Genomic DNA, 14,571 nt, shown 5'->3' with positions numbered 1-14,571 from the left:
CTGGGACTCCCAGCGGCCTGTGGCTGAGCAGGCACAGGGCATTGGCATCTGGTTGTCCACCCTGGAGGCCACCACTCACCTGGCCATCATCAGCAACATGAGCTGGGCGGGCGGCCAGGGGTGAGGGGGCTGCAGGTGGAGTAAGGGAACTGGGGGAACTCATCTGGGTGTTGCAGGATGCAGCGTGATGAGGGGAGCTGCAGTGCTGGGGGTGGGTCTGCCTGTGCAGAAGATGCAGCTCCAGCCACGGGCAGTGGGCAGCTGTCATGCTCTGGGCCTTGCTTGGCAGTAACTGGGAGGAGGGAACAGGGCACTGCACTGTGAGCAGCTCTGCTGTCCCAGACCAGCGTCACGTCTGGTTTGTCAGGCTGAGGGAAGGAGAGGCAGAAAGCCACCCCAGAAGCACAGGGCATGAAGGAAGGTGAGGATGGGGTGTCCCCCCAGCTGCAGGATCTGCTGCAGCACATCTTCCTGCTTCCAGGCCTTCCTCATAGCCCTCAGCTCTGATTTTCTGCCCTCTGTGTACCACAGGCATATGTACAACAGCAGCCTGCACAGCTACGTGAACTCCACCTTGGCGTACGCACCACGGGACTTTGTCCTGCACAGCAACACCCCATGCAGGTGGGAGCCCGCTCCCGCCTCGCCTGGCTCCTCCTTCCTTCAGCTTGGATTTTGCCTTTCTCTGCCTCTGCCACAGCAAACATTTTATTTAGCAGAGTGACTTTGAGCCAGGTCCATGCTGCCCACCCACTTCACTGAGGTCCTGGGGGCCCTCACTCATGCCAGGGCTGAGTGTGCACTGGACAGGTCTGTGTGTGGGGCAGTGGGGAGGGTCACTTGCCACCATTGTGGAGGGAGGTGCTTTTGTGAAGATTAAATTCCCCTGGGGCCGGGTGACCTGTGGGACGTAGGTCCCAGCAGAAGCTGGCTGAAGGCTGGTTCTGCTGTGCTCCAGCATGCCCAGCTGGGAGCAGGAGTAACTGCCAGGAAGGTCGGTCAGTACCTGCTGCACTTTGCTCCCACAGATACAGAGCATTCAGGGACCAGGATGGCAGCCTGACCTTGACTCACTGGCAGCTGCTGGCTGTACGCTCAGGTTTCATCGTCACCTTTGAGGTACCAGCTGCTGAGCCCAGCTGGGTGGCTAAGGATGTGCTGCTGGGGCAGGGGTAAGGACTCGCCACCACAGCCAACCCACACGTCCCATCCACTTCCAGCATTTGGATTTCATTATTGGACGTGTGACTGCATGGCTGGAACCTGACATTCCTGAGGCTGAGGAGGTTAAGATGAAGCGTGAACAGTACCTGGCCAAAGAGGCTCTGGCTGAGAACAAGGTGGGCTGCAGCAGGTCATCTCCCTCCTCCTCCAAAGCCCTTTTTGCTTTATGCCCACACTGAGGCACTGGCAAGCAGGAAGGTAGCCCTGGAAGAGGCTGTGGCTGCTCCTGCTAGGACAAGTGCCAGCTCCCTGTTTCTGTGGTTCACGTCCTATTGAAGAAACAGGAGATAAGAAGCAAGGCCAGGGTCACAGATCCAGCTGCAGGCAGGAACTGGGAAACCGAGCAGCTCGCCAGCAGCTGACTATCGTGGCAGAGTACGGCCCAGGGCACAGTACTAGGACAGAGGAGCTGTGAGCAGCAGGTGTGCCATGCCCTCCATGGCTGCCTGGCACCTGGGCATTTGGGGATGGCTGTTGCTGAAGGTGGGAAGGGACACGCCTGGCTCTGAGTGTCTGTCCCAGCTCATTGGTATTACTGCATACATGACCTGGCAGGGAGGGAATCAGAGCGCTGAGAAGGCAGACGAGAGGCTCTGGCTGCGGAGTAACTGAGCAAGAGGGACCGTGGCTGGTGCCTCCCCCTCCTCCCTTATACCAGCAGCATCCCTGGCACCAGCTGCCTGGAGGCAAGCAGGTTTGTGTTTCCCTAGAAGGAGCATGCAGCCTCTGCTGCTGCTCTCACCCCCTTCCTTCGACCCACCACTTGCCATGTGAATCCCACCCCATCAAGGGCATGGCCACAGCAAAGGCTCAGGTGTGCAAACTTGAAAGTCCTCAGCCCTGGCTAAACCCAGCCCAGCATGGACTGTCTTCGATCTCACCCCATCAGCAGAAATAATATCCACCACGCTCCAAGCTGTTTCAGGTTTTATTTTAGAATTTATAAAATTCCAGTGTCATCCATACTCATGAGCCTTTTTACATGTTTGCATATAGTCTCCAAATTCCAAAGTTAAGGCCAAGGGATCATTGCTATGGAAACGTACAATATGGAAGACGTCAAAGAGAAGAAATGGACACATGCCACAGTCTGCTGCGGAAGGAGGGTGGTGGGGGGACAGTACTAGGTACAATCACTTCATGACCTTCTTTAGAGTGGAAGGTTGGGCTGTGGGGCACAAGCCCAAGGCAGTGGGTGCCCTGGATGTAACTCAAGCCTTGCTGTGCAACTGGTGAGGGCACGGGGGCATAAAGAGGAGGAGGGGGTGATAGGCTTGGTGATGCAGGACAGACCTAAGGTACAGGGTATTAACCATTTCCTGACAGACGTAGATGGGAGGGTACCACCCTAGTTCCCCTTTTCCCGTGCTGGAGGCAAGGCCACCCTGGTCCTTCAGGGGCAACCAAGCACTCCACAACAGGCCATGGTCCGTTTCACTTGGTTCTCAGACTAAAGGAGAGCACTGTGAGGTTTTGGTTTGACTTCTGCATAGCAGTGTCTGCCAAGAAGAGCTGGCGCAGGAAGGAAAAGCATCGGCATGTTGGGCCTGCCCCACAGAGGGAAAGGCAAGGCAGCTGGGCTCAGCCTGCCACAGCTGTGCTCTGTCAGCAGCACTAGAGAAGAGAGGCTAGGGCCTCCTGCTTGTCCAAGAGCTGAAGCAGCTGGGACAGAGGAATGGCTCAGACTACAAGCTCTGTAGGACTGATACAGAAAGTGGGGGGCACTCAAAAACCCCACGCTACACACCTCCCTCCATAAAGATGCAGTTTTCCTCTTACTGGCTGGAGGAGCTCGGACACAACCCCCTTTTGAGCAAGCTGTGGCAGGGCCCAGGTGCAAGCAGCCCCAAGTACAGATCACAGATCACCCTCTACCACATGATGGAGGCCTCAGGAGGGCTCAGCACACACATCACCCCCCCAATGCTGTCGGAGCAGAAGCCTGGCTCACACAACCTCTGCAGCCCAGGGCTACGACACAGCTGCACCCATGGCCCTGGGGTGAAGCCCTGTGCTAGCTCAGCATGCAGTCCCTGCAGATTATTCCCAGCCTGCCTCAGCATCTCCATGCTCTGCTTCCCTCTGGAGCAGCTCTCACAGCTGTGCAGACACAAGGCTCCTCTTGCTTCTCCTCCACGCTTCTGCCATTGCTGCCCAGGTGACAGCTGGAGTAGCTGCTAAACCATAACCATCGAGAGGCCCCCATCATACTGATGTCTGAGGTAGAAAGAAGGCAACAGGAACGGTGTGACTGCTGCTCGTGCCGAGCTGCTGCAGCACTCACAGCGGGCTACAGCGTCTCCAGGCTGTGCATCCCGCCAGCTGCTCCTGAGCCGTGTCACTGCAGCGACCTCGGCCGAGCCAAACCTGTCCCATCCGGTCACACTGCCACGTGCTGGCTTCTCCTGCCTGCTCACACTGCTGGGAAGGGGGAACGAGAGACTGCAGGGAACTAGGAGCGAGGTCTCATCAAGCACTGGAAGACTGGTCAAGTGAGCAGGCTGGGGCTGTGCTCGGTGCGGCGCAGGGACACGCGCTTGCTGCGCTCACAGGTGTTTTCCTGACCAGGGTAGCCATATGGTTTTTCTGGCCCCTTCCATCTCTGTTGTCTCTACAGCCTATTGAAGGTTTTTTTTCTTTTAAAAGCAGGTTTCTGCCCTTATAGATTATTTGAAGCTCTCCCCACAGTCAGCTATCAGCATTAAATGAATTTTTGGCAGTTAAAAGGAAAAAAAGTTGATTGCACTCTACAAAGGTAAGGTAAGGCCTGGGATAAACACAAAGGAAAGAGGGCAAACGTTTTGGCTTTAGAAAGTCAAGGAAATTTATTTCCTGAGGTCATGAGACAGGAAGTAGATTCCTAGCCACAGTAAAGGAGGTCTCCTAATGAAGGCGAGAATGCCTAGTCAGACATGCTCAAGAGAGCAGATTGCTCTGCTAGCGCTTGGGAAGCTGCGAATCTTAGCCACTTGGAGTCAATTATGAAGTTTCTAACAAAAACACACACATTTAGTGTTTGAATCTGAGTGGAAGTCTTGTTCCAAAGGAGGAAAGAATATCCATCAAGAGATGAGGGTGGGTCCTATACACGGTGATAGCTGAGGGGAGCAGGATGGGATCTAGCACTCCAGACACCATTAGGAGACCTCTTGGGACAATTGATTTGTGCTCCAGCCGCTGGGTCAGATTTCAGACAGGAAGTATTTGTGGCAGGTTAGTGTCAGGTCAGCGGGCTGGAGGAGTTTCTGCTTCCAGGTCATTATCGTTTGGGTCCCCAGGGAAGAGTCTTGGGGGCCACTTGAGCCCCAAAGCTGGGGAAGTCTTCAGAACTGCTCATATCAGGGGCCTAGAGCAAACAAAAAGGGAACAAGTTAAGCTCCTGCCCTGCGGCGAACTTACATGGTGAGGCCCCGAGCTAAACACCATCGCTGATATCCCAGGAGGAGAGACAATGGGGAAGGGACAAAAAGGATCACTGTGGCCCCAGGACTGCGCAGGGTGGAGGGCCGAGCCATCTAGAGGTGACACTGAGGAGGGTGCAGATAAAGTGAAAAGGGTCCCAGCTCAGTAACTGGGCCACTGGAGTAGGGTCAGGCCAGCCCTGCAGCAGCACTGGGGCAGCTGAGAATGAGCTGCCGCATGTCCCAGCTCAGAGTTGCAAACACTGAGCCAGTTCTGTGCTGCAGCAAGAGTCTCAAGTCCCAGGCCATACCCCTACCCCTAAAAGTAACAAAACCCAGCAGGACACTTCCTGTTAAGGATCCCCCATTCCCCAACAGCTCCACAGTGGTGTAGCCAGAGTGGACAAGAGGTTGGGAAAGTGCTTTGAAAGATGGACAGGTGAGCCCAGGCCTGTACTCAGGCCACAAAGAGCAGCAAAAAGCTGCTTGCTCTGTCACCAAGGAGAGTGCTCTGTGTCCCCAGCACAGACAGAAGTGTCCCCGCACTCTGTGCCCCCCAGCCTGCAGCACAAGCAGCACTCACCTTCTCGTTGTTGACAGTGGCCCAGGGGGCATCTCTCACCACAAAGCCCTTGGATGGGGCCTTGGACTCTTCATGTGAGGAGGGCTTCATGTACACCTGCATTGCCTCGTTGTCCACCACATCTGCAAGCTGCAGTGACACAACCAGTGAGGGGAGGATCTGGATAGCTCCTCAAACTGGTATAAAATGTCCACCCTCCATCTCACCACACTGCAACCTGTTCAAGCTCACCAGCCTGTTCTACAATGACCAAAAACAGTGTGTCTGCACTAGTCTGAGGGCCACAACTTTTAACTGGTCCAAGCTGCTACAAGGCAAGAACATGCACATCCTGGGGGTCTGCACTAGTCTGAGGGCCACAACTTTTAACTGCTCCAAGCTACTACAAGGCAAGAACATGCACATCCTGGGGTGTCCAAGCATTCTCATTCACTGTCCTCTCCTGGACAGAGGGGACAGTCCAGCTGGTTTGAGGGACAGCTGCAGTGGAGACTGACAGCCACCTGCACAGGGCTCAATTTCTCTGATGCAGTGGAAGAAAATAACACATGGACATAGTTCAGACATCCAGCTCTGTGGCAGGGGAAATTCTTGCTAAGCCCTGGCACAGATTTGCTGAACACTTACATATTCCTCCTCCAAGTTCAGGATGTGATCAATAGCTTCTTCCACGTTCTCAGGAAGTCCTGTCACAGTCACACAGTTGGGGTCAGGAGCCCCACTCTGGGGAAAGCGAATATCCACCTGTAACACAAGGAACAGCACAAGACTTATGCCTGCACATCTGAAATGCCAGAGACTCCCTGCGAGCCCTGTCATTAGAATCACAGATCACTCTCACTGATGCCCTCACTGAAGCCAACAGTCTCTTTTGGACCTCCACAGCTCAGACTGAGCTGCTCACTGAGGGGTGAGCAGGTATATACCTGGCCCCAAAGCTTGCCCAGTTTCCTGAGAAGGAAAGCAGAGCAGTCTGTAGTAAGGACCCAACTTCCAGCAGCCCCTGCTGCTCTCACTCCCAGAGGCTTGCTGATTTCTGGGCAGCTCCTGCAGCAGAGACAGGAGAGGGGCTGCATTTCCAGACACTGTCCTCACACTGCTGCAAGCATTTTCACCACTGAGCCATCACCATGAAGAACAATGAGCTTTCTGTGCTTGCCACAGAATAATCACTTTATAGAGCTGGCCTAGTGCACCCCATGCACAAGCACTGTGCTCTCTCACACCCTGCCTTCCAGATGGGTGCCAGAAATCTAAACAAGACAGGACCAAACCCAAAGGCTGCTCATTTGGGAAGCAAACAGTTTGTTTCAATAACTGAGCCCAGCCAAGATGCAGGTCTCCAAAATCCCATCCCTCTGTATTCACATTCACTGCTGCCCCTGCAGTAAAGCCTGCTGCTGATGCCATGTGCTATCAGGGCAGAGGTCCCTGACCTTCCCAGAGCCAGCTGGCTTTGACACATCCACAGCCTTGAGAATATGCCATGATTCCCAAAGTCAAGGGGATCCACAGTGGCCTAGAGGAAATCCAGAGGAATTCTCTGAGTTAAGCTCAAGTAGCTGGGGGGTCTGGGGACAGCCTCCTCACAGAGTATCCCAGCAAGAGGCCTGGCTGCCCACTTCCAGAAATCAGAGTAGCTGACATACACACCTCTGCCTCTCTCTCAAGATCAACTGGGACTCTGACTGCAAGAAACCCAACCAAAGGGCTGCAGAGAAGGACAGAGCTCGTGCTGCTTGCAGGGCGAATCCAGAGCACCAAGGAAGCATTCCCAGGTTCCTCTTCTGTCTGGATTCCAGCAAAACAGGAAAAGCTCCTGGCCTGGCTCCCAGAGGAACATGACTCAGAGCTGAGGTGGTGTGGGGATGCTTCAGCTGGTGTCTGGCTGTGGTGTCCAGACACCCCAGGTGCCCTGGGCCAGGGATGCTGCTCATGTGCTGGTGGAGTTGAAGGTGAGCAAGGTAGCACTGGCTTTTTTTTCATGTCTGTTCTAGCTGAAGGTGCTCAACAAGCACAAGACACAAGAACCACAAGATGTGAGCTCATTCAGCACCAAGCTCTTTACCCAGGAGAAGGTGGCTGCCCAGGCCCAGCCTGACCTGTGTGGCATCGCCCCACTGCTCACCTTGAACTCATCCATGATTTTGCGGATGGCTTTACCACGTGCACCAATGATGCGTGCGTGAACACGATGGTCCAGAGTCACGTCCTCGGAAACCATCTGCTCCAGCTCGCCCACGATCTTCATGATGGCATCCCGGGCAGCCTCGGCGTTCTTCTCATAGCCAGTGATGGTGATCTGGTCTTGGGCCTGGGGCACACGGACATGTGAGAGACCAAGCTCATAAGCAGCTGAGCAAGCTTTCTCCCTGCTAATCCCCTTTACCATCCACCTTATCTAAAGGCAGTGGAGAGAGTTCGGAGCTCTCGAGAAGATGCTCAGAGACAGCCACTAGCTTTCCTTGCACTCTGTCTGATCTCTCACCTGGCTTTCATCATCCTTGTCGGGGAACTGGATGTTGACCTCATGCTCTGTGCGTATCTGGGTGATCACTGCTCCCTTCCGCCCAATGATTTTAGGGTGATACTTGGGATCTACAGTGACTGTCAGTTTGAAGCTTCGCAAGGCCTGGAACAGGAGAAGCAGAGTGAGAACAGGGAACACACCATGGCTGCTCCAGTGATGTCCACTTAAGCCACAGCATTTCCTTCCAGCTTCTGAGATGCGTGAAACAGATTTTGCAAGGCCATGCTTGAGCACCCAAGCCACCCATCCTTGAAAGCACAAGCTGGAGCCTTGCGCTTTGATCAAGTTCAGAGGGAATCTACAAAGAGCAAACAACCACCCAACTCATTCCTCAGCTATTATTCAGAGCTGTGGTAAGGATTCAGTGAGGATAGGTATAGGGAGACTCACAGCACAGTGAGATTCCTACCCACCAGTGTCTCAAAGGTATGTGAAGGTGTGAGAGAGATCTGGACAGTCCAAAGTTATATTCCCAAACTGTCCTGTCAGTTCATGGTAAATGAGCTACCTTTGAGTAACCCATTTATGAGCATTCCACACCCACAGAGCAGCTAAGGGTGCTCCTAAAAGATGAGATGTTCCTCGAGTCTGCACCCAGAAGCTGAAGCCATGTTTGGCTGGAAGGAAGACAGACAGGCACAGGCCTTACCCGATCCTCTTGTTCAGCTTGCAGTTCCTTCTCTCTTTCCAGGAGCCCGACCTTGGCACGGTCCAGGTTGGTAGCCAGCCCAGTGATGGTGATGATATCTGACTGCAGCTCAGGAGCAGGCACCTGGATGTTCACCTGAGTAACAAGCAGCAATTATCACTTTGTATCACTGCTCATTCTGTATCACTTATGATGCCTCTGACTGCAGGCTGGCATCTCGCTGGTCTCCCCTGACACCACGACCAGCTCCCACCCAGGCAGCCTACAAACCACAGAATGGTAGAGGTTGTAAAAGACCTCTGGAGATCCTCAAGCTGGGCCACCTGGAGTCAGTTGCCTAGGACCATTTCTAGATAGTTTTTGCATAGAACTCTGTTTCTCCAGCCCCTGTGACAGCCTAGAGAGGCCAGGAAACAAATATATGTTCAACAACACTGACTGCAGCCAACCTGCATCAGGCCCAGAGGGTCTGGAGAATTCTCCCAAATGGGTAGGCGCAACAGAGTTGTTTCCCAGGGCCCAGGAGGAAAACAACTCTCACAGTGATGAGGAATCCCTGCAGACACCAGCTAAGTCATGCAACATTCACAACATCAACACCGATCACACAGCTTCAGCACAAAACCTGCCAAGCCTTGGACCCAGGGTCCAAAACGCACGGGGATCATTTTCCTATTATGGAGCCTTGGATTCCATGGCAGATCTGAGTATGCTGTAACTGTTCAAACCTCAAACAGTCACTTACAGATTCTCCAGGACAGAGGAGATGGAAGGAAGGGCAACAACTTACTTCAAACTCATCCATCATTTTGCGGATCCCACTTCCTTTCTGGCCTATGATGTAACGGTGAAGATCAAAGGGAACTTCCACCTCAATGGTGACAGGAACCAGAGCCTGCAGGGGATGGAGCACGGTTTACCAGTGGAAAGACTTCTCCTGTCTTCTATCTTGCCATATACTCGCCCAAAAGAACATATTGCTGAACAGAGGTACACTCCCTTGTAGTCAGGATACAAACTTGACAGGAAGAGAGGACAGCTGGGAACACCAAAATGACCTGTTGCATGTTAAAGCACACTTTCCAAACAAGCCGTCTGAAACCCCACCTGGGCAACAGGTTGTTTTCATATCCTTTGGAGACTTGGAAAACATCACTGCAGAAGCATGGCAACGTCTACTGAACCTGGAATGACTCAGCCTCAATCAGACTCCTCCTCTTCCCAGCTGTGCTCCATAAAACAAGCATGTTATGCTTTTATGGCAAGTAACTTGGGGCTGCTTACAAGCTCTAGCAATTGCAAGGTCAGGCCCTACAATTCAAGGTGTCAGGCTAAGTCACAGAGCAGAGGGGCTGCCCTCGAGCAGTGCAGACCCCCTCTACAGCCAGCATCACTGACCACTTGCATTACACCTGGACTGAGTAGCTTTTACTACCCCACCAAAAATTACGTCCAAGCATCACTACTTTAACAGGGTAAGGGGCTGAGAAAGCCACACACCTGCAGTGCCTCCTTTGCTGCCTCACACTTCTCCCTGCGGCCAGAGATGATGATGATATCGCACTTCTTCGGAGAGCTGGGATCTGTGTCCTTCCCCTCCTTGCCTTCCCCACCTTCCTCACCATTCTCCTGCACAGCTGGCTCCGCAACAGGGGCTGAAAACATGGAAAGTCTTGTGTTCAATACACAGAGCCACCTCCTTGCTCATCATCTCCCTCCTCCAGATCCTCAGGCTCAGCCATCAGTGAGAACTCAGAGAGATCTCAGTAAGCCCACAGAGCCATTTTTGTCAGGCTAAGTCCTCATTCTCCCTGTACTCTGCAGTGACAACATGTTCACAACACCCAGGTCTGTGGTTTGACCTCCTGAAACTGTCCCCTTCCCAAGAGGGCAAGGCTGATGGTAGGCCCAGATTCAAGGACACTGCAGGAACACCAGGGATCAGTTCTCTCCATAAATTTTAAGTAAAACATGTCCACTGGAGCAGAGTGTAGGCTACACTACACTCATTTGATCATCCCAACTACCATGTGAACGTGCATCCATAGGTATACCTGGATTTTCCTCCCTGTCAGGGAATTTGATCTGGACGCCAAAGTCCCGGGTGATCTGCTGGATCCGGGATCCTTTGGGGCCCATAATGGAGCGGTGGAACTTTTGTGGGATGGTGCATTCGATTGTCACTTGAGCTTCCTGTGGGAAAGCAGAGTTGCTCTATTGCAATGCAGCCTCTTTCACACCAGGAGACAGGATGTTTGTGCATGGTGAAATCCAAAACGGACAGAGAGGGGTCAAAAAAGATAACAATGGCTGACAGGGGAAGAACTGAAAATTTCCTAGAATTGTTTCTCTCTCAGAGAAGAGGATTTAAAGAAGGCTGCCTTCAACTCAGGATGTTAAAGGCTTCCAAGAGCCAAGCTCAAACTCTTTATTACCCTGAGGAGGAGGAAGCATTAGAAGAAATGAAAAAAAATAAAGAAAGAAGGGAAGAGAACAGGTTTGACAGTTGACTGCTTCCAAAAACCAATACTAACAGTGCAGGAAACCCCTGAAAGCAACCACTGCCCAAGGCCAGACATGGAGAGGCACAAGAAGGCTCTGATCTTTTAATGTCTAGATGCACATCAAGGAGTGGTCTCCTACTTCCACCCCTAAAAACGAAGAAGATGGTCAGAGGAGGAAATTCATTCATACAGCACTGCCATTTTGGAGCCAGCTGCTACCCCCAGGCCAGGATCTAAAGTCCGCAGACCTTGTACGCTGACAGCAAAGGTTCAGATCCAAGAACTACCATGGGACTTGTTCACAAAAAGCTTAGTCATACAGCAGTTTCAAGCAGGACACTGCTGAAGGAACAGAATACAGGAGAATGTAGTTTTTCTACAACATACCAGGTCCTCAATGATCTCCTGGATGCGCTTCTTGGCTGCCTCCACACAGTCCTTGGCTCCCTTGAGGGTGACTTTATCGCTCTGGGTGCCGGAGCGCGGGAAGCTGACCATCACACCACCGTATTCATCTGCAATCTCACGCAGAACTTGTCCTCTACGGATGACAAAGTGGCGGTGGTGCTTGGGGTCAACCACCATGGAGTCTTCAACCACGTTATCCTGCCAACACACAAGAGCTAGTCAACCCTGCCTGTCCTGGTGATAGGCATGAGCTGGCTGTACTCCACAGCAATCAGCTTACAACCTCACTCCAAGGTAAGGAAGGATCTTCCTCAGCTCCCATGAAGGGCAGGGCAGCAAGTATTTTTAGGACAAGCAGGTCCTCCACACTGACTCGTTATACCTTGCCACAGTGAAAGGCAAGAAAGTAGAAAAAGTTCATACCAAGTTCTTGATGAGAGCCTCCAGCTCCTTCTGTGCCTCTTTGACAGCCTCCTCTGTTCCCATGATAGTTATCAGTTCCTGATCTTTATCCTCAGAGGTGGGGAAGATGATGCGGGCCCCTGTGTTGTCTCGCACCTTACGGATGTTGCCACCACCCTTACCAATAAGGAATTTGTGGTACTCTGGCTTTGCACGGAGGTCCACAGTATAACTCTTTGTTTGCTGAAAAGAGCCAGAGACCCACGGAACATGTCAATATATACAAAATATCCATCAGCACCAACAGTCAGCATGTAGATATGTTATGTGCACCTACATGCAGAGCGCTGCAAAAGCAAGGTAGGTGTAGTGTGCCATTGAAAGTAAAAAAGGTATACAATGTCTTAAATTAAAAACACTACCCCAAAGATATTCTCAGGGCCAAAAAACTAACTGTACACTCAGCATGACCAATGAGAGTATGAACAGAGACTTCCCTAGGAGAAGGGTCTGAACAGCACAAAAGGCAATACAATCGTTTGCTAACTGACTACTGCAAGCCAGGCCCCAGAGGCAACCAACCAATTCCCAGGGAGAACATGTTCACATGCTGACCTGAGAAAGCTTGCTATTAAAATGACCAGTCAGTCAGCCAGCCACAACTCAGAGCAAAGTCTTGTAACCAAAAGCTCTCAAATCTGAATGTATGCAGTGAAATGGATGACTGGAGCCAAAATTCAGAGATTAAGAAAAAAGGAGATCTGCAGAGTAAACTGTTTCAGAGAAGTGTGGATACCCAAGAGCATTCAAACCACAGATGCAGGGAGCCTTAACTCTCATTATGTCATCAGCCTGGGCAGAGATGCATTACAGACAGTTCTACTACCCATGAGTGAAGAACTCATTGTCACAAGGATAGAAGTATAGCTTTCTTTTAATCATCCAAACTGTACCCAAATCCTCAAAAGAGGATTTGTTTGACTGATGCCAAAGGCTTCCACGCAGACAGAGGGAATCACTTCAAAAGAAACAGCTGGCCAAACCAACCTGCTCCTTCCCCCATAGGACAAGGCTCACCTTCTCCTCTGCCAGATGTAGCAGCTGTTTCTTGGCTTTCTCCACATCCTGGGCTGGGCCCCTGATGGTCACAGTGTCACTGCCAGAGCCCTCTGTGGGGAAGTGGATGTGGACTCCACCACACTCCTCCATGATGGAGCGGATGAAGCGGCCTTTGGCGCCAATGAGGGAGTTGTGGAGTTTGGAAGGAATAGAGACCTCCACTTCTGTGATGTTGGCCTAAGTGAGGACAGTACGGGGTGTTAGTCAAGCTGTAGCAATGTGTTTGCACAGACTCTTCTTGCCCTCTAACTCCCACATTGCCAGGAGCTTTGCAGAGCTGAGTGTCAGAAATGCCTGACCAGAGGGAATTGAGACTGGCCACTCCTAACTCATGAGCAGCCACAAACTTCAGTTGAAGAGTCAAGAACAGACTGACATCCACATTTGTCTCCTGCCACACCCCACTACAAGTGCTTCTATATTTATATCTCCTATAACTCCTATATTTATGTTTTCAAGCCCCTAATCCACCACAGGCCGGTTGTTTCACTTACCAGTTCCTTTTGGATAGCCAAAATCCTGTGGCGAGCAGCCTCGCAGTTTGCTCTTTTGCCCGTGATAACAATTGTCTCTGAGTTGCTGTTCTCAGCTGGGAGATCTATTTTGGTGTTGCTTTCTTCACGGATCTGCCACAAAAAAAAAAAACATCCCAGCAAAATCATTTGAGAGGTGTCCTGTGTCAGAAAAAAAGGCCTTGGAGGTTTTATTTTACATTACCAATGAGCAGGGGAGACCAGAGAATGAGATTTTGCTGCAGGCAGTCACCATAATGAGCAGTGAAGACAGGAAAGAGATCTCACCTTCTTGATGTTGGCACCTCCTTTCCCTATGATGTTCTTGTGGAATTGTTTGAAGATGGGAACAGAAATAGAAAAGCTGTTTTCAACCTAAGAGAGAAAGGGAGAATTGAAGATTACACCATCCTGGCAAGTGAGGCCCCATCCCAGGAACTCTATAAACAAGCTTTTGACAACAGATTTAGACCCAAGGAATTCTCTATATGGGACACTTCCAAGAATAAGCAAAGATATGCACTTTCTCCTATAGCCCTTAAATAACAGGTATTACCTGCCTGCCCCCATACAGATAGAACAATGTCCACAGTTCCCTCATCTTGAGGTGTGTCAGCCCTAGCCACTACAGGTCTGCCCTATTCCAGGGTTATCCAGGCATGGAACAGAGAAGACAGCAGACAGAAGTCTCCCTTACCAGGTCTGCCACCATCTTTTGCATGTACTTGGTGCACTTCTCCACCTCGTTTTTGGGACCTCTGAGTTGGACAATGTCACTCTTGTGTGCAGGGTCTGGGAAGTTGATGATAACCTGCAGGAAATGGTCACTTAGAGTCAACTCAAACAAATGCAAGAATTATCATGTCAGACATGTGCAAAGGTTGGAGGGATCCTGCACATCCCCTTTGCCATTCAGAAGCAGGTAACCACATCAGCAGTCTCTGGCCAGAAGAACCATCTTCTCATACACATTACATGTATGAGCAGACACATATCAATCAGTTAGATATTTCTCACATTTACAGGGACAACACATTTATGACTTAAGTGACCATACGTCTATTACCAATGTAGGAAATATGCCCTCTGAATTCCTCATCTCCCAGAAAGCCCTACCTCTGGGAATTTCTCCCGGATTTCCCGGATCCGCTCGCCCTTCTGCCCAATGATGGTCCGGTGGAATTTCTGCTCAATGATTAGGTCCTTGGTGCGTTCATTTTCCTGTGGAGAACAGAGTTT

At 51.4% G+C, this 14,571-nt stretch overlaps 1 protein-coding gene across 1 annotated transcript in view; it reads right to left on the bottom strand.

Moving 5' to 3' along the window:
* Positions 1-2,134: 2,134 nt before the first annotated feature.
* Positions 2,135-14,571, bottom strand: part of HDLBP (high density lipoprotein binding protein) — a 21,282-nt gene continuing 8,845 nt past the window's right edge. The window contains exons 12-27 of the mRNA XM_008629526.2: positions 14,449-14,553; positions 14,030-14,143; positions 13,621-13,707; positions 13,315-13,446; positions 12,779-12,997; positions 11,723-11,944; positions 11,279-11,497; positions 10,442-10,580; positions 9,888-10,042; positions 9,178-9,282; positions 8,388-8,522; positions 7,697-7,840; positions 7,337-7,522; positions 5,836-5,952; positions 5,209-5,337; positions 2,135-4,570 (exon numbers count right to left, since the gene is read on the bottom strand). Of these exons, the coding sequence (XP_008627748.1) occupies positions 4,484-4,570; positions 5,209-5,337; positions 5,836-5,952; positions 7,337-7,522; positions 7,697-7,840; positions 8,388-8,522; positions 9,178-9,282; positions 9,888-10,042; positions 10,442-10,580; positions 11,279-11,497; positions 11,723-11,944; positions 12,779-12,997; positions 13,315-13,446; positions 13,621-13,707; positions 14,030-14,143; positions 14,449-14,553 (2,295 nt within the window). The 3' untranslated portion in view covers positions 2,135-4,483. The remainder of the gene's footprint in view (positions 4,571-5,208; positions 5,338-5,835; positions 5,953-7,336; positions 7,523-7,696; positions 7,841-8,387; positions 8,523-9,177; positions 9,283-9,887; positions 10,043-10,441; positions 10,581-11,278; positions 11,498-11,722; positions 11,945-12,778; positions 12,998-13,314; positions 13,447-13,620; positions 13,708-14,029; positions 14,144-14,448; positions 14,554-14,571) is intronic.

The sequence above is a fragment of the Corvus brachyrhynchos genome, unplaced genomic scaffold (genome assembly GCF_000691975.1).
Source record: "Corvus brachyrhynchos isolate BGI_N302 unplaced genomic scaffold, ASM69197v1 scaffold223, whole genome shotgun sequence".
Taxonomy (NCBI): domain Eukaryota; kingdom Metazoa; phylum Chordata; class Aves; order Passeriformes; family Corvidae; genus Corvus; species Corvus brachyrhynchos.
Note: the sequence above shows the minus strand (reverse complement) of the source record. Positions and strands in the feature narration are given on the sequence as shown.